At 46.2% G+C, this 24,706-nt stretch overlaps 1 protein-coding gene across 2 annotated transcripts in view; it reads right to left on the bottom strand.

Annotated features, from left to right (window-relative positions):
* The window catches only part of LOC121550003 (acyl-CoA dehydrogenase family member 11), a 99,327-nt gene that overhangs the window by 50,200 nt on the left and 24,421 nt on the right, over positions 1-24,706 (bottom strand). For both annotated transcript variants that reach the window (XM_041862052.2, XM_041862050.2), the window contains one exon: positions 23,308-23,406. In XM_041862052.2, the coding sequence (XP_041717986.1) occupies positions 23,308-23,406 (99 nt within the window). The remainder of the gene's footprint in view (positions 1-23,307; positions 23,407-24,706) is intronic.

The raw sequence follows: 24,706 nt of genomic DNA, 5'->3' as shown, positions 1-24,706 counted from the left end.
CTGATGAGACAAAAATAGAGCTTTTTTGTCTAAACTCCACTCGCCGTGTTTGGAGGAAGAAGAAGGATGAGTACAACCCCAAGAACACCATCCCAACCGTGAAGCATGGAGGTGGAAACATCATTCTTTGGGGATGCTTTTCTGCAAAGGGGACAGGACGACTGCACCGTATTGATGGGAGGATGGATGGGGCCATGTATCGCGAGATCTTGGCCAACAACCTCCTTCCCTCAGTAAGAGCATTGAAGATGGGTCGTGGCTGGGTCTTCCAGCATGACAACGACCCGAAACACACAGCCAGGGCAACTAAGGAGTGGCTCTGTAAGAAGCATCTCAAGGTCCCGGAGTGGCCTAGCCAGTCTCCAGACCTGAACCCAATAGAACATATTTGGAGGGAGCTGAAAGTCCGTATTGCCCAGCGACAGCCCCGAAACCTGAAGGATCTGAGGACCTGAGGTCTGTATGGAGGAGTGGGCCAAAATCCCTGCTGCAGTTTGTGCAAACCTGGTCAAGACCTACAGGAAACGTATGATCTCTGTAATTGCAAACAAAGGTTTCTGTACCAAATATTAAGTTCTGCTTTTCTGATGTATCAAATACTTATGTCATGCAATAAAATGCAAATGATTACTTAAAAATCATACAATGTGATTTTCTGGATTTTTGTTTTAGATTCCGTCTCTCACAGTTGAAGTATACCTATGATAAAAATGACAGACCTCTACATGCTTTGTAAGTAGGAAAACCTGCAAAATTGGCAGTGTATCAAATACTTGTTCTCCCCACTGTATATCCTTACATTCTTAATTACTTGAAACCCGAGAAACTCATGTGGGTAATTTTTGGTTAACTACTCTATCTCACTTAGGGGCAGACAACATAAAAACCAACTATATGAATTATGCATGTTGTAGAATGAAATGCCTATATGCATTATATGCTTCTGGATTAAGAACCAATTAAAGGGTTAAAACAGAGCATATACATTTCTTTAGTGCAAATGCTGTGCTTCTGATAAGAATGGTTCCCTCTAATTCCCCGCAGCTGGTCTGGGTATGTCAATGACATGTGATGGAGATACAACTTCTCGTTGTGGCTGTGTGGAGATTGGAGTAACAATGGAACTAGTGTTATCACTTGTTTGTGCTTATGACCTGACACACATAGTCACATGCACATAGTCACAAGGAAAAACCATAGTGGCCAGGGAGGATGGCTGTTGGTAAAGGCTTAAATGTATGTGGTTGAGAATGGGTTACGGATGACATGTTTAAACCATGTTTAAGTATTGATTGATATGTTCTATAATGTGTTATGAAATGATAAGGGTAAAACAGAATGAACATGATTGTTACTTTGTACTCCAGATGCATGCCTGGATAGTGAATATAGTCAATACAGATTGTGATTGTTCTTTAACGTAGGTATGTATATTATTTTTTGAGAGCGTGTCCGAGTCACGCCACCAATATAATGAGATAAGTGACAGAGGCCCCATTTAGAGAAGCGCACGTAGCCCTCGCGAGTAAACAACATGTGACACAGAAGGATGTTAATCATGTACATATAATGGAGTAACTGTGTAGGTTGTATAAGCATGACTATGCATTTGTGTCTGTATAAAAGGAGAGCTCCGAATCAGGGAAAACAGATGTTCTGCAGATCATCTCGGCTTTCGTTGCTTCGTGTAATGAAAGTCTATTTTCATTCTACAAAAACTCTGGAAGAACTTTTGATTTTTAACAAGTATAGTGATAATTATCCACGACACTCATCATAACAATAGCAAAGGGGGTGAATACATATGCACGCACCACTTTTCCCTTATTAAGTTTTTAGAATTCTTTGAAACAAGTTTTTTTTTTTCATTTCACTTCACCAATTTGGACTATTTTGTGTATGTCCATTACATGAAATCCAAATAAAAATCCCTTTAAATTACAGGTTGTAATGCAACATAATAGGAAAAACGCCAAGGGGGGTGAATACTTTTGCAAGGCACTGTACATTCTGTGCATTCTCCACTAAGATCAACCTCTCCTTTTACTTTATTAATTTTCTTCATCCATCTCTTTATCCTTCGTTATTCTACTTTCTCATCTGCTGTCATTGCTTTCTACTTTGCTATCTACTGTCACGTCTCTACTCTATCCATCTCATGAAAAGGCCTACAAGTACCATTCAAGCCAGGATAAGAAGCAAAACCAATCAGGTTTTCAGTGGCATTAAAGTATCATTTTCGAAATTGTCATTTCCCAAGAGATTTAACCAAAGAGCTTAACCGATTCCATATCCTCTGATAGTAAGCCAGACGAAAACGACCAACAGCCATTCTACTGTATACCACATAGTCATCATTCATAATATCACATCATAGGACACATGTTTCAATGAACACAGAGTCAGCCTAGAGTTGAGCACTATGACCTCCAGATAAGAGGTTCACCATGGGTCTGGGAGTCATTGGAGTACCATATTTTCCGCACTATAAGGCGCACCGGAGTATAAGCCGCAGCAGCTAAATTGAATGATGTGTACATATATAAGCCGCACTGGACTATAAGCCGCAGGTGTTTTAATGTTTAATGACCATATGTAAGGGTTCGTGCACAGAGGGGATTGTCGGGAAAGAGATGGCAGCTTGAGGAAGCTCCCATTTATTAACATTTCAACAAACAAGTTGCATATTTGCATAACGTATTCAAGTGTTACCATTTAGTGCAATAGTAGCTACAGAACATATACTGTGCTGTGTAAACTGTACTGTATCACATAGCGTTTCAGACACACAAACTTTTCAACACTGCTCTCGTTCTGTCTCTCGTTCTGTCTCTCGTACCACTCTCGGTTCCACTTTTACTTTTGCGCGCTACCTGTCTCACTCTTTTCCGGCCTCCAGCTTTTCCTGCTGGAGCCCGCCGCTTAAAGGTGGGGGGCGCGGACCGGTCATAGAACCCATAGAGTTAAAGTTGGTGGACTGTAACCTGTAAAATCCATAGATTTAGGAGGTCTTCTAGTGGCCGTTAGCTGTAAAAATCCATAGATTAGCCGCACCGTTATATAAGCCGCAGGGTCGAAAAATGGGAAAAAAGGCGCGGCTTATAGTCCGAAAATTACGGTAAATTACCACACACACACAGCAAAGGGCTGTAGTCTTCACGGTCACACAGCTCTGAAGTTTACCCCAAAACGACTCATTTTAAAGAAAATAAAAAAGGAGCTCAAGGGCAGAATAGAAGAAGAAAATAAAAGTGTCGCAAAACCCCCAAATATACATAATATACATACATAATATATTGTGATGTCACGAGAGGCTGTGTCCTGGAGGGACGTTACATCCCCCTGAGGTGGCTGCAAACCCAGACAGCTATGGCTCCATCTGCTGGTATGGTCGGGAACTCCACCCCTCTATGGCCAATCTTCCCACGCAGCTGAAACAAATGAGGAGCTGATGAGCTGAAGGTTTGGGAAGGGAAGAGACACAGTCTCAAACCTGGGCTCTCTGGAGGACAAGAGTGCTGCACGTCCACTTCCAGGAGGAATATAAGGATTTGGAGATACTTACCTTTGGGGAAATACTCACCTTTGGATATATGCACCGGTGGAAATACGTGTGGGACATTTGGAAGGACGTTTTGCTGGGTTGGCCACTAGCTGCAACGTGGAATACCGTAAGACTGGGGAAAAGTTATTTGAGCGAGGGAGAGTTATGATTTTGGATGTGGAAGAGACATCCCTGAACTGTTAACCCTTAAAGAGCCACCAGAGAACAGAATTGTGTTATACTTTCGTTAGTTTCCCAAGACCTTTAATAAAATCCTTGTTTTGGTTGAACCTGGTCTCCTTGCACTACTTGAGCAATCCCGCTTGAAAGCTGTGTAGCCTCTCGTGACATCACAGATGGTGGAGAATACGGGCACGCTCAAGCGTTAATAGTGCATGTCAGAGGAGGATACCGAAGGTTTGATCACCCAGTTTTCCAAGTTGGCCGTAGGCTCCCCCGCCGACTGAAATGGAGGACATATTGAAAGCCCTTGTTGCTGGCCAGCAAGCCCAGATGCAAGCAAACGTGGCTCTCTTGGAGGAGCAAAAGAAAGCCAACCTTCTGAAGGCAGAGGAATTGCAGTTGCAGAGACAGAGGGTTGTCCAAAATACCCGCCCAATAAAGGCAAGTGACTTTATATCTAAGATGGGAGCTACCGATGACATTGAGGCATACCTGCATGCATTTGAGGCCACGGCCACTAGGGAAGCCTGGCCCAAGCAACAGTGGGTTGGTCTGTTAGCCCCCTTTCTAACCGGGGAATCGCTGAATGCTGTCCGGGACCTGGGCCCTGACCAGGTTACTGACTATGATGCCCTGAAGTCTGAGATCCTCAGCAGATATGGACTCACAAAGTTTGGTATGGCCCAGCGCTTTCACAGCTGGACCTTCCAACCAGACCAACCTCCTCGGGCGCAGATGCATGAACTTGTCCGAATCGCAAGGAAATGGCTGGATCCGCAGAGGAATACAGCAGCGGCGGTGGTGGAGGCCGTTGTGGTGGATCGTTACCTACGCGCCCTGCCGTATGAGGCAAAAGCGGTTCATCAGTCAACAGGCCTTGACCACGGCTGATCTGACCGTGGAAGCTGTGGAAAAGTACCAGGCCACAGCGGAGATGCTGAATGCTTCCCGAAAAGACCCCAGGAGTGCGGCCCCACCACAAATGGGAAGAACCCGTCCAAAGGACCCCAAGGTCTCGAACCCAGCCACGTCAGGACTTATCCCGGCTCCAGGGGGAGCCAGAAACCAGGCGGGTCCAAGAAGAGTACACCAGGAGGGGGAAACTCGACAGTGTTACCGGTGTGGGGAGATGGGACATATCTCCTGGCAGTGTGGGAAACCAGCCGATGAACCTATGCCCACTGCGGAGTCCTCCAGCCCAGCACCCACACACCGTTTTGCCTCGCTCTTGGGAGTCGTAGATGGCGGCCCAGATCGACCCCCCACCTGCCCAGTAACTGTGAATCACCATGATGTGGAGGCCCTTACTGGATTCTGGTAGCCGGGCCACCCTGGTGCGTAAGGATTTGGTGGGCCCAACGTGTCTGACCCCGGGGAAAGTCCTCCCAGTTTCCTGTGTCCATGGGGACACCAGAGAATACCCCATTACTGAACTTACAATGACCAGCACACGGGGAACCATACACACGACGGCGGGGGTGGTTGATTCCCTCCCCGTCCCTGTCCTAATTGGACGAGACTGCCCAGCCTTTTACCCACTCTGGAGAGAGTCTCAGGAGAGGATAACCCGAGTACCTCGGAAACGGAGAGGCAAGACTCATCCTGGGAAGGCTCCGGTGCAATCCTCCGAGTTACTCACTCCCGCCCGGGCTCTGATAGGGATGGCAGGTGCCCAGACCGACACAGAGACGGAGCTACAGAATCTGGACAAAGAACTGTCTGGTCTGAAGGGGACCGCTGAGAGGTATCGTTTGTTAAAGCAACAGTTAGACATGAAGACAGAAGAGTTAGATATCCTCCAGGCTAAACTCCAACAGAGCTCCTTCCATAAGCAACAGGAGGAGCTGGAGAGGCTGCGCAGGACCATCGAGGAGTGTGAGGAGACCCTGCGCAGTAGTAAGGAGGTCCAGAAGAAGGCAGAGGAGAAGTACAAGGTGTTGGAGAACAAGATGAAGAATGCGGAGGCAGAGAGAGAGAAGGAACTGAAAGCTGCTCAACAGAAGCTAAACTCTGCTAAAACCAAGGCTGATGCGTTCAGTAAGAAACTCAAGGAGAGACAACAGGAGGCTGAGTCCCTGGTCCTAGAGGTGGAGGAGTTGAAGAGAGAGCAGGCTGGCAAGCACCACGGCAATGCGGACGCCCTCTCCCGGCGTGATGCCTTCTTCGCTGCCTTTACCCGACGAGGACGTCGGTCCCGAGGAGGGGGATGTGTGATGTCACGAGAGGCTGTGTCCTGGAGGGACGTTACATCCCCCTGAGGTGGCTGCAAACCCAGACAGCTATGGCTCCATCTGCTGGTATGGTCGGGAACTCCACCCCTCTATGGCCAATCTTCCCACGCAGCTGAAACAAATGAGGAGCTGATGAGCTGAAGGTTTGGGAAGGGAAGAGACACAGTCTCAAACCTGGGCTCTCTGGAGGACAAGAGTGCTGCACGTCCACTTCCAGGAGGAATATAAGGATTTGGAGATACTTACCTTTGGGGAAATACTCACCTTTGGATATATGCACCGGTGGAAATACGTGTGGGACATTTGGAAGGACGTTTTGCTGGGTTGGCCACTAGCTGCAACGTGGAATACCGTAAGACTGGGGAAAAGTTATTTGAGCGAGGGAGAGTTATGATTTTGGATGTGGAAGAGACATCCCTGAACTGTTAACCCTTAAAGAGCCACCAGAGAACAGAATTGTGTTATACTTTCGTTAGTTTCCCAAGACCTTTAATAAAATCCTTGTTTTGGTTGAACCTGGTCTCCTTGCACTACTTGAGCAATCCCGCTGAAAGCTGTGTAGCCTCTCGTGACATCACAATATATACATAATATACATACATAATATATATACATAATATACATACATAATATACAGTATATGCATAGTGCATGAGTACAGATTCCTCCCTAAAGAGAGGGTAGATTTACATGAGGCCAGGGTCAATTCAGGTAATTTCTAGTGGCAGTGTGGCAGTCATGATACACAAGAGAGAAGACAAACCACAATTATCCCATTTGGGAACACCCTGTCGATGACTCAAATCAAACACATCATGGAAACTGGCTGTTTTTCTCGTTAAATATCTCCTATGGATATAAGTGGGATAAATATAAATGCTGGAGTTATCTATATATACGTTGTAGGCCTATATCTGGACATTATTATGATGCAAATTGAATTTTGAATCATGTTACAAGAAGAAGTGGTGACAAACTCTATAGACACTGAATGTACAAAACATTAGGAACACCTTCCTAATATTGAGTTGCACCCCCTTTTGCCCTTAGAACAACCTCAATTCGTCGGGGCATGGACTCTACAAAGTGTCGAAAGCATTCCACAGGGATGCTAGCCCATGTTGACTCCAATGCTTCCTAAAAATGTGTCAAGTTGGCTGGATTTCCTTTGTGTGGTGGGCCATTCTTGATACACACGGGAAACTGTTGAGTGTGAAAAACCCAGCAGCGTTGCAGTTCTTGACACACTCAAATCAGTGCACCTGGCACCTTCTAACATACTCAGTTTAAAGGCATTTAAATATTTTGTCTTGCCCATTCACCCTCTGAATGGCACACATACACAGTCCATGTCTGAATTGTCTCAAGGCTTAAACATCTTTAACCTGTCTCCTCCTCTTCATCTACACTGATTGAAGTGGATTTAACAGGTGACATCAATAAGGGATCATAGCTTTCACCTGGTCAGTCTATGTCATGAAAGAGGAGGTGTTCCTAATATTAATGTCCACTCATGTATGTTCCCAATAATTTTAAGGGGTAACAATACAGCTCCTTCATCTACCGGGGCAGCGTCATCACCAACAAGGCGGAACTGAGTAGGACATAAAGGCCAGAATACAAAAAGCAAGAGTAGCCTCCCTTAGAAACATCCGGTGTTCCAAGAAAATAAAAAAACACAAAGAAATCTATATTTTCAACACTGATGTTAACTCAGTGCTGCTGTGTGGAAACATGAAGGACAACAAAAGCCACAATAACATCAACTCAGACTTTCATAAACAAGTGTCTGTGATGCATCCTTAACATCAGATGGATAAACAGAGTCAGTAACATCGACCTGTGGGAGCGCACCAGCCAGGTTCCGGTGGAAGGGGAGATCTGGAGCAGAAGACGGGGGTGGATCGGCCACACCCTCCGAAAGCCCCCCTGCAAATCACCAGGCAAACTCTATACTGAACCCACAAGGGAAAAGGGGGTGCCCAAGAAACACCTGGAGGTGGGAGCTTGAGGCAGAAACAAGGAGAACCAGCATGGGATGGAACAAGCTGGAGAAGGCTGCCCAGAACAGAGTGCGATGCAGAGGAGTCATCGATGGCCTATGTAAGTAAGTAAGAAAGTAGTGACTATAGAAAATCTCCTTGCACAACAATTTTCCTTCCACTTTACTTTTTCCCTGGATTATATTATTGGCTACAGTCTGTGTCTGAAGCATATGACTCATATCTAAAGTCACAGATATGGTCACGTACTGCCAGGTTATGAGTGTCATGTGATTGACCAAAGATGGCGCCGTACTGTAAGGCTGCAGTCTTGCGTGCTCCGACCCAACGTTCCTATTTTAGGATTATTTTGACATTTATCTTTACTTTTTGCATGAAATGTATCCGCTATCATTTCCTATGATCGGCACAAAAAAATTAACATCAGATCGGCAGTTACTAACCTAAATTCTGGCTTCGACTTCGACTCATCTTCCCTTGGCTCTTTGTGTACCTCCGACCTAATCTTCAGGCTACCCACAAGGAAATGCAGGTGAGAATGAGGCAGGAGAGCGGGCTTCTTGGTGAGACTAATGCGAAGGGAAAACCGGCCACTACTTCCCCCCATTCTATTGGCCAATAGGAAAGTCACTTGATAATAAGATTGATGACCTCCGACCGCAGATTTGCTATCAACGGGGCTCTCGTAACTTCAAAATTCTCTGTTTTTCTGAAACATGGCTTTCGGACAAGATACCCACCATGGCTATCCAACTCGATTGATTCTCCATTTACCGAGCGGACAGGACAGGATTCAGGGAAATCCAGAGGGGGAGGGGTATGTATCTTCATCAACACGCAGGTAGCTTAGTGGTTAAGAGCGTAGTGCCAGTAACCGAAAGGTCGCTGGTTGTAATCCCTGAGCCGACTAGGTGAAAAATCTGTTGATGTGCCCTTGAGCAAGGCACTTAACCCTAATTGCTCCTGTAAGTCACTCTGGATAAGAGCGTCTGCTAAATGACTAAAATGTAAATGATAACACCAAATGGTGTGCAGACGCTAGCGCAGTGGAAGTCTCAACCTATTGTTCACCTGTCTTATGTCATAATATCTGATGATCAAATGCTGACCCTTCTACCACCCGAGAAAGTTTTCATCTGTTATTGTGACTGCTGTATATATTCCGCCTCAGGACAACAACAACAAGCTGGCACTTGACAAACTGTACGAGGCTATAAACAAGCAGGAAAACATGCACCCGGAGGCTGCTTTTCTTGTTGCCGGTGATTTTAATTCCGCGCCACTAAAACACGTGATGCCCAACTTCTATCAACCCGACTCTTTCGCCACTAGGGGCGATAAAGACCACTGTTACTCAACCCACAAGCAATCATATAAGGCCCTCCCTCATCCCCCCTTCGGCAAATCAGATCATGACTCTATACTCCTGCTTCCTGTTTACAAACAAAAGCTCAAACAGGAAGTACCCGTGGCACGTACCGTAGAACAATGGTCTACCGAAGCAGAGGTTATGCTGCAGGACTGCTTTGCTAGCGCTGACTGGAACATGTTCCCGGGACTCCGCCAATAGCATCGGCAAGCTAACCACCTCCGTCACCAGCTTCATCTGGAAATGCATCGCCGACGTCGTCCCCACAGTAAAAGTTTGCTGCTTCCCCAATCAAAAGCCCTGGATTAACACTGAGGTGTGCACTAAGGTAATGGAGAGAGCTACCGCTCACAAGGCTGTCGCAGGCAACCCCGAGGCTACGGCTGAGGACACCAACGTGTACAAGAAGTCCCACTATGACATCAGCAGAGCCATCAAACAGGCAAAGGGACAATATCGGAACAAGGTGGAATCCTATTATACCAGCTCTGATGCTTGACCCATGTGGCAGGGGCTACGGTACATTGCGGACTACAAAGGAAGCCGTGATCTGCCCAACAATGGCTCTCTACCAGACGAACTCAATGCCTTTTATGCACGCTTCGAAAAAAACTGAGGACTTCACGTTGCTAAACCGGAGGACTGGGTGATCTCTCTCTCCAAGGCTGACGAGAGTAAGGTTTTTAAACGGGTCAACACTCGTAAGGCCACAGGGTCAGATGGTATTCCTGGGTTTGTCTCCATAGCATGTAATAGCGATCTTGATCATTATCTACCCATTTCCAGGATCCCTTGTCTTGCGAAAATACTAGAATCATTGGTCAACAAACAGCTATGTTATTTTCTATCTGTAAATGGTATTCTTAATGTTAATCAATCCGGATTCAGACCTAAACATAGCACCACTATGGCTACCATGCTTGTTGTAAATGAAATTGCAAATACCTTAGATGATAGAAATAATTGTGCTGCCATGTTTGTAGACTGATGCTTGATGATGGTTTCATAATTATCTCAATGACAGAACTCAGGCCATCAAGGTAGATGGGTTCAAATCTGAGTTCCTTGAATTACATACTGTAAAGGTACGATACTCGGCCCACTACTGTTTACAATCTATATAAATAACATTGGTAATGCTGTAAAGAATTGTAATATTCATTTGTATGCAGATGACACAGTGTTATATTCCATTGCTCCATCGGTTGGCCAAGCCTTTTCACATTTGAAGTCTGATTTTCAAGCACTGCAGGTCACTATTGGATCTTAAGTTAGTGCTAAATGCAAACAAAACAAAATGCATGCTTTTTTTCTAGGTCCCATTGCCCAGATTTAAATGAATTTGTAATGACTAGTTTGAACGGTACACAAATTAAGCGAGTTCCTTCCTACAAATATCTGGCTTGATGACAAACTGTCTTTTAAAAAACATGTCACTGAGCTGGTGAAGAAGTTGAAGTTCAAGGTTGGTTTCTTTTACGGAAACAAAGCATGTCTGCCTTTTGTCAATAGGAAGGACATTTTCCAGGCCTTTTATGTCTATTTTAGATTATGGGGATATTATCTATATGCACGCAGCAGCATCTACGGTTAAACCACTAGATGCTGTTTTCCATTGTGCCCTTAGGTTTATTACTGGTTTTGGTTATAGACCTCACCATTGTGTTTTGTATCAAAACATGTGTTGGTCCTATTTGTATGCAAGGAGAGAGCAGCATTTTATTGTGTTTATCCACAAAGCACTCATGCAGAAACTTCCTATGTATCTGTCATCATTAATTCAATTTAGACTTACAAATGTCCAAACCCGGTATCAGGCTTGGATAACACTGGAGGCTCCTTCGGTCTCCACAGTTGAGTAAAGCTGCTTTTAGTTTTTTTTCTGCCCTTTATGTGGAACAACTTACAGAGCTCTCTGAAACAAGATGTTCTGGTCCCCCTTGGTCAGTTCAGATTAATGATCTGAGACCTCTATGTTGATAAATGTGTCAGTTTTTCTTAATATGTTTATAATTGTATATATTGTATGCGTTTGATGTATGTATGCAGGGCTCATCTGTAAAAGAGACCCTAGTCTCAGTATGACTTCAAAATAAAGGTATTTTTTTTTATATAAATGTGCAGACCAGCTGGCAGGCGTCTTCACAGACATTTTCATCCTCTCATTGTCCCAGTCTGTAACCCCCACGTTTCAAGCTGACTACCAATCATTCCTGTTCCCAAAAACTCTAAGGCATCCTGCCACAATGACTACCACTTTGTTGCACTCACATCTGTAATTATGAAGTGCTTTGAAAGGCTGGTCATGGCACACATGAACTCCATCATCCCAGACACCCTGGACCCACTCCAATTTGCATTCTGCCCCAACAGATCCACAGACTATCTCAATTGCACTCCACACTGCCCTCTCCCACCTAGAAAAGAGGAATACCTATGTGAGGATGTTGTTCATCGACTACAGCGCGGCGTTCAACACCATAGTGCCCTCCAAGCTCGGGACCCTGGGACTGAACACCTCCCTCTGCAACTGGATCCTGGACTTCCCGACCCCGGGTGGTAAGAGCAGACAACAGAACCTCCGCCACGCTGACCCTCAACACGGGGGCCCCCCAGGGTGTGTGCTTAGCCCCCTTCTGTACTCCCTGTTCACCCACGTGGCCATGCACGACTCCAACTCCATCATCAAGTTTGCTGACGACATGACGGTGGTAGGCCTGATCACCAACGGCGATGAGACTGCCAGGTCTCCTCCTCCCTGTAGGCTGTGTGGTGGCAGGACAACAATCTTTCCCTCTCCAGCAAGACCAAGGAACTGATCATGGACTACTGGAAACAGGGGCGGTTGCACACCCCCATCCACATCGACGGAGTCACAGCGGAGAGGGTCAAGAGCTTCAGGTTCCTCAGTGTAAACATCACTGAGAACTTAATATGGTCCTCTCACACCAGCACAGTCGTGAAAAAGGCACGGCAGTGCCTCTTCTCCCTCAGGAGGTTGAAACAATTTGTCATGGCCCCTCAGATCCTTAAGAACTTTTACAGCTGCACCATGGAGAGGATCCTGACTGATAGTATCACGTACCAACTGTCACTTTTACACATGATATGACTCACAAGTATCAGACGTCACTTCACACTTGGTTTAGTTGGTGAAATACATTTGCTCTGCCATCATTCCTGTATAATACCATGAAAGTAGCAGCTACAGTGAGGGAAAAAAGTATTTGATCCCCTGCTGATTTTGTACGTTTGCCCACAGACAAAGACATGATCAGTCTATAATTTTAATGGTAGGTTTATTTGAACAGTGAGAGGCATAATAACAACAAAATAATCCAGAAAAATGCATGTAAAAAAATGTATGAATTGATTTGCATTTTAATGAGGGAAATAAGTATTTGACCCCTCTGCAAAACATGACTTAGTACTTGGTGGCAAAACTCTTGTTGGCAATCACAGAGGTCAGATGTTTCTTGTAGTTGGCCACCAGGTTTGCACACATCTCAGAAAGGATTTTGTCCCACTCCTCTTTGCAGATCTTCTCCAAGTCATTAAGGTTTCAAGGCTGACGTTTGGCAACTCGAACCTTCAGCTCCCTCCACAGATTTTCTATGGGATTAAGGTCTGGAGACTGGCTAGGCCACTCCAGGACCATAATGTGCTTCTTCTTGAGCCACTCCTTTGTTGCCTTGGCTGTGTGTTTTGGGTCATTGTCATGCTGGAAAACACATCCACGACCCATTTTCAATGCCCTGGCTGAAAGAAGGAGGTTCTCACCCAAGATTTGATGGTACATGGCCCCGTCCATCGTCCCTTTGATGCGGTGAAGTTGTCCTGTCCCCTTAGCAGAAAAACACCCCCAAAGCATAATGTTTCCACCTCCATGTTTGACGGTGGGGATGGTGTTCTTGGGGTCATAGGCAGCATTCCTCCTCCTCCAAACACGGCGAGTTGATGCCAATGAGCTCGATTTTGGTCTCATCTGACCACACCACTTTCACCCAGTTCTCCTCTGAATCATTCAGATGTTCATTGGCAAACTTCAGACGGGCCTGTATATGTGCTTTCTTGAGCAGGGGGACCTTGCGGGCGCTGCAGGATTTCAGTCCTTCACGGCGTAGTGTGTTACCAATTGTTTTCTTGGTGACTATGGTCCCAGCTGCCTTGAGATCATTGACAAGATCATCTCGTGTAGTTCTTGGCTGATTCCTCACCGTTCTCATGATCATTGCAACTCCACAAGGTGAGATCTTGCATGGAGCCCTAGGCCGAGGGAGATTGACATTTATTTTGTGTTTCTTCCATTTGCGAATAATCGCACCAACTGTTGTCACCTTCTCACCAAGCTGCTTGGCGATGGTCTTGTAGCCCATTCCAGCCTTGTGTAGGTCTAAAATATTTTCCCTGACATCCTTGGAGAGCTCTTTGGTCTTGGCCATGGTGGAGAGTTTGGAATCTGATTGATTGATTGCTTCTGTGGACAGGTGTCTTTTATACAGGTAACAAACTGAGATTAGGAGCACTCCCTTTAAGAGTGTGCTCCTAATCTCAGCTCGTTACCTGTATAAAAGACACCTGGGAGCCAGAAATCTCTCTGATTGAGAGGGGGTCAAATATTTATTTCCCTCATTAAAATGCAAATAAATGTATAACATTTTTGACATGCATTTTTCTGGATTTTTTGTTGTTATTCTGTCTCTCACTGTTCAAATAAACCTACATTAAAATTATAGACTGATCATTTCTTTGTCAGTGGGCAAACATACAAAATCAGCAGGGGATCAAATACTTTTTTCCCTCACTGTGACACTCTGGCTCTATGGACTTTGATTTTTGAGCCAGGGTTGTTCATTTCACTTGGGTGTATTTCTATGTTGGTTAGTCTAGGTTGTTTTTCTATGTTTGGTCAATGACTCCCAATCGGAGGTAACGAGTGTCAGCTGTCGGCTCGTTATCTCTGATTGGGAGCCATATTTATACTGTGTTGGTTTTCATTGTATTTGTGGGTTTTTGTTCCATGTTTCTGTCAGTGTTACAGAGGACTTCACTATCGTCATTTGTTGTTTTTTGTGGTTGCTTTATTTAATAAAGTCATCATGTTCACTCCACGCGCTGCGTATTGGTCCGCTTCTTCAGACGATCGTGACAGAAAAACCCACCATAGAAGGACCAAGCAGCGTGTCCAGGAGCAAGACAGCTGGACATGGGAGGAAGCGCCTGGTAAGGAGCTCGAGAGGCTGGCGATGGCCCAGGTGGGCAAATCGTGGTCCTGGGAGGACATGCTCGGGGGCAAGGGACCTTGGGGGAAGATCAAGGCCCTGGCGAGAGAGGAGCAACGGCGTCAGCAGGGCCATCATCGTTGGAAGGACGAGAGGCAACCCCAAAAAGTTTTTGGGGGGCACATGGCTTAGGCGGCTGGGCAGCAGGAGGCTGCTACAGGGAGACGTGGAGAGAAGGCTATCGGATTACGGGAGCCATTGGCGAGTAGAGGAAGGGAAGTTGTTGCGGCACGGCGTGAGAGACTGATGTGTGTTACCAGTCCGGTCCGGCCCGTTCCTGATCCCCAGTTAAAGCCAGTGGTGTGTGTTCCCAGTACGGACCGGCCTGTTCCTACTCCACGCATCAAGCCCACGGTGTGCGTCGCCAGCCCAGCCCGGCCTGTTCCTGCTCCACGCACAGAACCTACGGTGTGCGTCGCCAGCCCAGCCCGGCCTGTTCCTGCTCCACGCACCAAGGATACGGTGTGCGTCGACAGCCCTGCCCGGCCTGTTCCTGCTCCACGCACCAGGCCCGCGGTGTGCGTCGCCAGCCCAGCCCGGTCTGTTCCTGCTCCACGCACAGAACCTACGGTGTGCGTCGCCAGCCCAGTCCGGCCTGTTCCTGCTCCACGCACAGAACCTACGGTGTGCGTCGCCAGCCCAGTCCGGCCTGTTCCTGCTCCACGCATCAGGCCTATGGTGCGTCCCCAGGGCCCAGCATGCCCTGTTCCTTCTCCCCGCACTAGCCCTGAGATGCGTGTCCTCAGCCCGGTACCTCCTGTTCCGGCACTACGCGCCAGGCCTAAGGTGCGCCTCAGACGGCCAGAGTCTGCCGTCTGCCCAACGGCGCCTGAACTGCCCGTCTGCCCAACGGCGCTTGAACTGCCCGTCTGCCCAACGGCGCTAAAGCCGCCCGTCTGTACTGAACCTGCAAAGCCGCCCGTCTGCCATGAGCCTTCAGAGCCGTCCGCCAGACCGGAGCCGCTAGAGCCTTCCGCCAGACAGGAGCCGCTAGAGCCTTCCGCCAGACAGGATCAGCCAGAGCCTTCCGCCAGACAGGATCAGCCAGAGCCTTCCGCCAGACAGGATCAGCCAGATCCGTCAGCCAGCCATGAGCAGCCAGATCCGTCAGCCAGCCGCGAGCAGCCAGGTCCGTCAGCCAGCCATGAGCAGCCAGATCCGTCAGCCAGCCATGAGCAGCCAGATCCGTCAGCCAGCCATGAGCCGTCCAGCCAGGATCCGCCAGAGCCGTCCAGCCAGGATCCGCCAGAGCCGTTCAGCCAGGATCCGCCAGAGCCGTCCAGCCAGGATCCGCCAGAGCCGTCCAGCCAGGATCCGCCAGAGCCGTTCAGCCAGGATCCGCCAGAGCCGTCCAGCCAGGATCCGCCAGAGCCGTCCAGCCCGGGATCCGCCAGAGCCGTCCCAGCCCGGGATCCGCCAGAGCCGCCCAGCCCGGATCCGCCAGCCAGCCAGGATCCGCCAGAGCCAGCCAGCCAGGATCCGCCATTCAGTCCGGGAGCTGCCCCTTAGTCCGTACTGCCCCTTAGCCCGGTGCTGCTCCTTAGCCCGGTGCTGCCCCTTAGCCCGGTGCTGCCCCTTAGTCCGGTGCTGCCCCTTAGGCCGGTGCTGCCCCTTAGTCCGGTGCTGCCCCCTTAGCCCGGTGCTGCTCCTTAGCCCGGTGCTGCCCCTTAGCCCGGTGCTGCCCCTTAGTCCGGTGCTGCCCCTTAGTCCGGTGCTGCCCCTTAGTCCGGTGCTGCCCCTGAGTCCGGTGATGCCCCTTAATCCTGTGGGGTTTAGTTGGGGGGGGGTGGTCATGTGGAGGAGGTTACACAAGCGGGTAGTGACTATGGTGGGGTGGGGACCACGACCAGTGCCTGAGCGCCACCATAGACAGACGCCCACCCAGACCCTCCCCTAGACTGTATGCTGGTGCGCCCGGAGTTCGCACCTTTAGGGGGGGGTACTGTGACACTCTGGCTCTATGGACTTTGATTTTTGAGCCAGGGTTGTTCATTTCACTTGGGTGTATTTCTATGTTGGTTAGTCTAGGTTGTTTTTCTATGTTTGGTCAATGACTCCCAATCGGAGGTAACGAGTGTCAGCTGTCGGCTCGTTATCTCTGATTGGGAGCCATATTTATACTGTGTTGGTTTTCATTGTATTTGTGGGTTTTTGTTCCATGTTTCTGTCAGTGTTACAGAGGACTTCACTATCGTCATTTGTTGTTTTTTGTGGTTGCTTTATTTAATAAAGTCATCATGTTCACTCCACGCGCTGCGTATTGGTCCGCTTCTTCAGACGATCGTGACACTCACTGTATAATAGATTATTTGAATCTCTACCAAATGAAAGGCCATCTCTAAGCAACATGTTGTGTAAAGTATACCCATTGACATTATAGTAGAGAAATTGCCATCTCGGTAAGTGATTGGCATCGCTCTACAGTACCAGTCAAAAGTTTGGACACACCTACTTTTCTTTATTTTTACTATTTTATACATTGTAGAATAATAGTGAAGACATCAAAACTATGACATAACACATATGGAATCATGTAGTAACCAAAAAAGTGTTAAACAAAACAGATTCTTCAAAGTAGCCACACTTTGCCTTGATGACAGCTTTGCACACTCTTGGCATTCTCTCAACCAGCTTCACCTGGAATGCTTTTACAACGGTCTTGAAGGAGTTCCCACATATGCTGAGCACTTGTTGCCTGATTATCCTTCACTCTGAGGTCCAACTCATCCCAAACCATCTCAATTGGGTTCAGGTCGGGTGATTGTGGAGGCCAGGTCATCTGATGCGGCACTCCATCACTCTCCTTCTTGGTCAAATAGCCCTTACAAAGCCTGGAGATGTGTTGGGTCATTGTCCTGTTGAAAAACAAATGATAGTCCCACTAAGCGCAAACCAGATGGGATGTCGTATCGCTGCAGAATGCTGTGGTAGCCATGCTGATTAATTGTGCCTTGAATTCTAAATAAATCACCAGCAAAGCACCCCCACACCATCACACCTCCTCCTCCATGCTTCACGGTGGGAACCGCACATGCGGAGATCATGCTTTCACCTAGTCTGCGTCTCACAAAGATACGGCGGTTGGAACCAAAAATCTCAAATTTGGACTCATCACACCAAAGGACACATTTCCACTGGTCTAATGTCCATTGCTCATGTTTCTTGGCCCAAGCAAGTTTCTTCTTATTGGTGCACTTTAATAGTGGTTTCTTTGCAGCAATTCGACCATGAAGGCCTGATTCACGCAGTCTCCTCTGAACAGTTGATGTTGAGATGTGTCTGTTACTTGAACTCTGTAAAGCATTTATTTGGGCTGCAATTTCTGAGGCTGGTAACTCTAATGAACTTATCCTCTGCAGCAGAGGCAACTCTGGGTCTTCCTTTCCTGTGGCGGTCCTCATGAGAGCCAGTTTCATTATAGCGCTTGATGGTTTTTGCGACTGCACTTGAAGAAACTTTCAAAGTTCTTGAAATTTTCCGGATTGACTGACCTTCATGTCTTAAAGTAATGATGGACTGTCGTTTCTCTTTGCTTATTTGAGCTGTTCTTGCCATAATATGGGCTTGGTCTTTTACCAAATAGGGCTATCTTCTGTATACCACCCCTACCTTGTCACAACACAACTGATTGCCTCAAACGCATTAAGAAGGAAATAAATTCCACAAATTAACTTTTTTCCTGTTAATTGGAATGCATTCCAGGTGATTACCTCATGAAGCTGGTTGAGACAATTCCTAGAGTGTGCAAAGCTGTCATCAAGGCAAAGGGTGGCTACTTTGAAGAATCTCAAATATAAAATATATTTTGATTTGTTTAACACTTTTTTGGTTACTACATGATTCCATATGTGTTATTTCATAGTTTTGATGTCTTCACTATTATTCTACAATGTAGAAAATACAAAAAATTAAGAAAAACCCTTGAATGAGTAGGTGGGTCCAAACGTTTTACAAGTACTGTATATCATCAATGACTAATTGCATAATAATCATCCTTCGATTGAACCCTAAAGCTGGAAAACTAGAAAAAACACTAGTTTAAGATAATGATGTCTCTGTTATTCATTCAGACCACTACTCCTTTTGTTCTTGGGTTTGGAACCCCCCTACATGCACTGCCAATTAGACGTTGTCAAACTTGCATAACTTGCATAAGTGTTGATGAAACTCAACATGCCATAAGAGTGATCATTTTAGGGCTATATCCCAAATGGCACCCTGTTCCCTATACAGTGCACTACTTTTGAGCAGGGCCCATACCGCTCTGGTCAAAATTTGGAACGCAGACAGTGTTTCACAGTCTGATACACAATACAGATATGACTGACTAAATAAGACAAGACAGTCTAGAAAAGGGTTAAGGATACGTTCCGTGCCGATACTGAAAACAACAGGCCAATGTTCCATGTCATGCAGAGAATGTTGAAATGAGGACGGCCTCAAACCACAGTTTAACATCTGGAATATGTCCTAGAGCGGACAGTGATTGAGGGGGTCAGTTAGCAACATCTACAGGCATACATACGTCTCATTCACAACACAAGTTATGATAACAGTGATCAATGATATACAATAGCATGTGAAACTGATATTATCTAACTAACATTACACAAAGGGTGCTGATCCTGGATTCTGATTGGCTGAGACCACGGTCCAGACGTGATTTATTTAATGTTAAACCATGGCTATGACAGGAAATGCTTGTTTACTGTTCTATCTGGAGGATAACTACGCAGCGGCAGTGATTTAATGTCGGTGAGGTTGTTTCTGTTATGTCACACCACTTTGACAGTGGCAACTTCAACCCAAAGACTTTCAATGTACCCACGCAGAGTAGTACATTTCATGTTGTCCCATTCAAAATTAAACTGAAAACAACATCAGCTAAATACATGGGATATGACAGGATTCCCAAACTGGCAGCCAAATTTTATATATATATATAAAAACTCAGCAAAAAAAGAAACACCCCTTTCTCAGGACCCTGTCTTTCAAAGATAATTCGTAAAAATCCAAATAACGTCACAGATCTTCATTGTAAAGGGTTTAAACACTGTTTCCCATGCTTGTTCAATGAACCATAAACAATTAATGAACATGCACCTGTGGAACGGTCGTTAAGACACTAACAGCTTACAGACGGTAGGCAATTAAGGTCACAGTTATGAAAACTTAGGACACTAAAGAGGCCTTTCTACTGACTCTGAAAAACACCAAAAGAAAGATGCCCAGGGTCCCTGCTCATCTGTGTGAACGTGCCTTAGGCATGCTGCAAGGAGGCATGAGGACTGCAGTTGTGGCCAGGGCAATAAATTGCAATGTCCGCATTGTGAGACGCCTAAGACAGCGCTACAGGGAGACAGGACGGACAGCTGATCATCCTCGCAGTGGCAGACCACGTGTAACAACACCTGCACAGGATCGGTATATCCGAACATCACACCTACGGGACAGGTACAGGATGGCAACAACAACTGCCCAAGTTACACCAGGAACGCACAATCCCTCCATCAGTGCTCAGACTGTCCACAATAGGCTGAGAGAGGCTGGACTGAGGGCTTGTAGGCCTGTTGTAAGGCAGGTCCTCACCAGACATCACCGGCAACAACGTCGCCTATGGGCACAAACCCACAGTCGCTGGACCAGACAGGACTGGCAAAAAGCGCTCTTCACTGACGAGTCGCGGTTTTGTCTCACCAGGGGTGATGGTCGGATTTGCATTTATCGTCGAAGGAATGAACGATACACGAGGCCTGTACTCTGGAGCGGGATCGATTTGGAGGTGGAGGGTCCGTCATGGTCTGGGGCGGTGTGTCACAGCATCATCAGACTGAGCTTGTTGTCATTGCAGGCAATCTCAATGCTGTGCGTTACAGGGAAGACATCCTCCTCCCTCATGTGGTACCTTTCCTGCAGGCTCATCCTGACATGACCCTCCAGCATGACAATGCCACCAGCCATACTGCTCGTTCTGTGCGTGATTTCCTGCAAGACAGGAATGTCAGTGTTCTGCCATGGCCAGCGAAGAGCCCGGATCTCAATCCCATTGAGCACGTCTGGGACCTGTTGGATCGGAGGGTGAGGTCTAGGGCCATTCCCCCTAGAAATGTCTGGGAACTTGCAGGTGCCCTGGTGGAAGAGTGGGGCAACATCTCACAGCAAGGACTGGCAAATCTGCTGCAGTCCATGAGGAGGAGATGCACTGCAGTACTTAATGCAGCTGGTGGCCACACCAGATACTGACTGTTACTTTTGATATTGACCCCCCCTTTGTTCAGGGACACATTATTCAATTTCTGTTGGTCATGTCTGTGGAACTTGTTCAGTTTATGTCTCAGTTGTTGAAACTTGTTATGTTCATACAGTGAGGGAAACAAGTATTTGATCACCTGCTTATTTTGTACATTTGCCCACTGACAAAGACATGATCAGTATATAATTTTAATGGTAGGTTTATTTGAACAGTGAGAGACAGAATAACAACAAAAAAATCTAGAAAAACGCATGTCAAAAATGTTATAAATTCATTTGCATTTTAATGAGGGAAATAAGTATTTGACTCCTCTGCAAAACATGACTCAGTACTTGGTGGCAAAACACTTGTTGACAATCACAGAGGTCAGACGTTTCTTGTAGTTGGCCACCAGGTTTGCACACAACTCAGGAGGGATTTTGTTCCACTCCTCTTTACAGATCTTCTCCAAGTCATTAAGGTTTCAAGGCTGACGTTTGGCAACTCGAACCTTCAGCTCCCTCCACAGATTTTCTATGGGATTAAGGTCTGGAGACTGGCTAGGCCACTCCAGGACCTTAATGTGCTTCTTCTTGAGCCACTCCTTTGTTGCCTTGGCCATGTGTTTTGGGTCATTGTCATGCTGGAATACCCATCCACGACCCATTTTCAATGCCCTGGCTGAGGGAAGGAGGTTCTCACCCAAGATTTGACGGTACATGGCCCCGTCCATCGTCCCTTTGATGCGGTGAAGTTGTCCTGTCCCCTTAGCAGAAAAACACCCCCAAAGCATAATGTTTCCACCTCCATGTTTGATGGTGGGGATGGTGTTCTTGGGGTCATAGGCAGCATTCCTCCTCCTCCAAACACGGCGAGTTGAGTTGATGCCAAAGAGCTCGATTTTGGTCTCATCTGACCACAACACTTTCACCCAGTTCTCCTCTGAATCATTCAGATGTTCATTGGCAAACTTCAGACGGCCCTGTATATGTGCTTTCTTGAGCAGGGGGACCTTGCTGGCGCTGCAGGATTTCAGTCCTTCACGGCGTAGTGTGTTACCAATTGTTTTCTTGGTGACTATGGTCCCAGCTGCCTTGAGATCATTGACAAGATCCTCCCGTGTAGTTCTGGGCTGATTCCTCACTGTTCTCATGATCATTGCAACTCCACGAGGTGAGATCTTGCATGGAACCCCAGGCCGAGGGAGATTGACAGTTATTTTGTGTTTCTTCCATTTGCAAATAATCGCACCAACTGTTGTCACCTTCTCACCAAGCTGCTTGGCGATGGTCTTGTAGCCCATTCCAGCCTTGTGTAGGTCTACAATCTTGTCCCTGACATCCTTGGAGAGCTCTTTGGTCTTGGCCATGGTGGAGAGTCTGGAATCTGATTGATTGATTGCTTCTGTGGACAGGTGTCTTTTATACAGGTAACAAGTTGAGATTAGGAGCACTCCCTTTAAGAGTGTGCTCCTAATCTCAGCTCGTTACCTGTATAAAAGACACCTGGGAGCCAGAAATCTTTCTGATTGAGAAGGGGTACTTATTTCCCTCATTAAAATGCAAATCAATTTATAACATTTTTGACATGCGTTTTCTGGATTTTTTTGTTGTTATTCTGTCTCTCACTGTTCAAATAACCCTACCATTAAAATTATTGACTGATCATTTCTTTGTCAGTGGGCAAATGTACAAAACAGCAGGGGATCAAAAACGTTTTTCCCTCACTGTACAAATATTTACACATGTTAAGTTTGCTGAAAATAAACGCAGTCTTTTTTTGCTGAGTTTGTTGATGATCCCTTGCTTATAGGGTGGAGATACTGTTTGGCCGGTGAGTCACTCGTATCTGCACCTTTGTCAAAGATCCCACAAATAAACCTCTTCATCCACTATATACAAACTGAGTCAATGTATGAAATAAACAGTCACGCAATCCTTAATTGGCCTTTTAAAGCACTTAAAGCACATTGATGCACAAGACACAATGTTTAACATGGTCCTTTCAGTGTTTGCTTGTTCTATGACTCATGTCTTCGTTCCAAGAATGAGTTCTGTTAGCCATGTGTGGCTCAGAGGGTAAAATGTTCCCACTCTGGGGTTTACCTCATTAGTCTGTTTGGGTAGAGAGATGAAAAGAAGTGCTGCTTTTGGGTGGTAACTGCTCTCAGGCACTTAGAGCATTGTTCAAATAGCACGGAAGGAGTCACAATTAAGCTTATACACTTCAGGCCTTTCTGCTTTGGTGGCATGCAAACAGAAGAGAGAGAGAGAGAGAGAGAGAGAGAGAGAGAGAGAGAGCTTCAATCTTTTTTCATTCGCGACTCATTTAAGCGTGTTAATGGTCTATTTTGGCATAAGTGAATATTGGATAGGCATCCCTGCTTTCCCAGTCTCCAGCTGGAATTATAAATCAAAACAGAATTAAAAAGAAGTTAATGAAATAACAAGTAGGTTTACGCACCACTGCTCCACCACTTCCTCCCGTGGATGATGTGATGGTCTTGGTCCCTCTGAAGGGTACACTCCATGTTGGTGGCGTCACTGGAGGCCACATCAGGCTCTGTTGACAGGGTAAAATGGCAGAGGTAAAAATGAGTTATTGGTACAGTCTATGTTTTTCTACTATGTCAACTTTGGGCCTGTAACTGCACCAAAAACGGGAAAAGCATGGTAATGTGCGTGTTAACCCTTTCCTAAAGTCTGTGGACAGGAAACACTAACCATCCACCCACCCACACAGAGATCACTGGGTAGTGTTTAACACAGCAGGACATACTCTCTCTCTGTGTATGCGCGTGTATCTCTATGCACAGTAAATTCCCAGCAATGTGTTCACAGGAGTGGGAAGCTCATCCTAAATCAACCAAACCGATGACACACACAAACACCTCGAAAACAACATCTGTATTTGCAGGAACACAAGGGAACCTAACGCCCACTATCGTCCCTTCTGACATCATTAAATTACTATTGCTGTGTCCCAAATGCCACTCTATTCCCCACTTAGTGAACTATTTTTGACCAGAGCTCTACCAGAGCCTTAGGGACCCTGGTCAAAAGTAGTGCACAGTATAGGATATAGGGTGCCATTTGTGATGCATACTATTTCTCTGTAATTGGTAACACACAGAGGAAATTGGCTCATTCTCAACATTCTGACTCATGGTGTTGTCCCACAGGCCTCGCTCTGAGTGTTCAGTGTCTTTATGGAGATATCTCTACTCAGAGCCTGTACATGCTGAGATAAATATACAACCTCCCCTCAGGTGGGGTCGTCTGAGAGGAGGCAGCACCACCACAAGCATGCTAACAGTGATATTACATGCTTAGAAAAAAGGGTTCCAAAAGGGTTCTTTGCGGAGGGATAGGGTTCTACCAAGAACCATTTCAATCAGAAGAACACTTTTTGGAAGACAAGGGTTATTTGTAAGGCAAAGGGTTCTACCTAGAACCTTTAACATCCTAAGAATAGTTTTTGTAAGTAAGCCAGTTATAATTGTAAAAGCTTAGCAGATAATAAGAAAAGACGATCAGTATTTACCTGGATAAAATATAAATATTATAATATCTATTGTTTACAGGAAACTCAATCAACAATTTTAGATGAAGTTGTGTGGAAAAAGGACTGGGGGTGATAAATATATTTCTCCCATGGGCAAAGAAATTAAAAAGGGGTGATGATATTAATTAACAGTAATTTTGATCCGAATGTGCAAATTGTCCAAACAGATCCTCAAGGTAGATGGATGATTTTAAATGTTATTGGACCATAAACAGATATGGCTCATTAACCTATACGGTCCAAATAATGATGATCCACACTTCTTTGAAAATATATACGTAGGGTATAAGTATTTATT

Source organism: Coregonus clupeaformis, chromosome 34, assembly GCF_020615455.1.
Source record: "Coregonus clupeaformis isolate EN_2021a chromosome 34, ASM2061545v1, whole genome shotgun sequence".
In the NCBI taxonomy this organism is placed as follows: domain Eukaryota; kingdom Metazoa; phylum Chordata; class Actinopteri; order Salmoniformes; family Salmonidae; genus Coregonus; species Coregonus clupeaformis.
The sequence above is the reverse complement of the archived record's forward strand: the minus strand, read 5'-3'. Positions and strand labels throughout refer to the sequence as shown.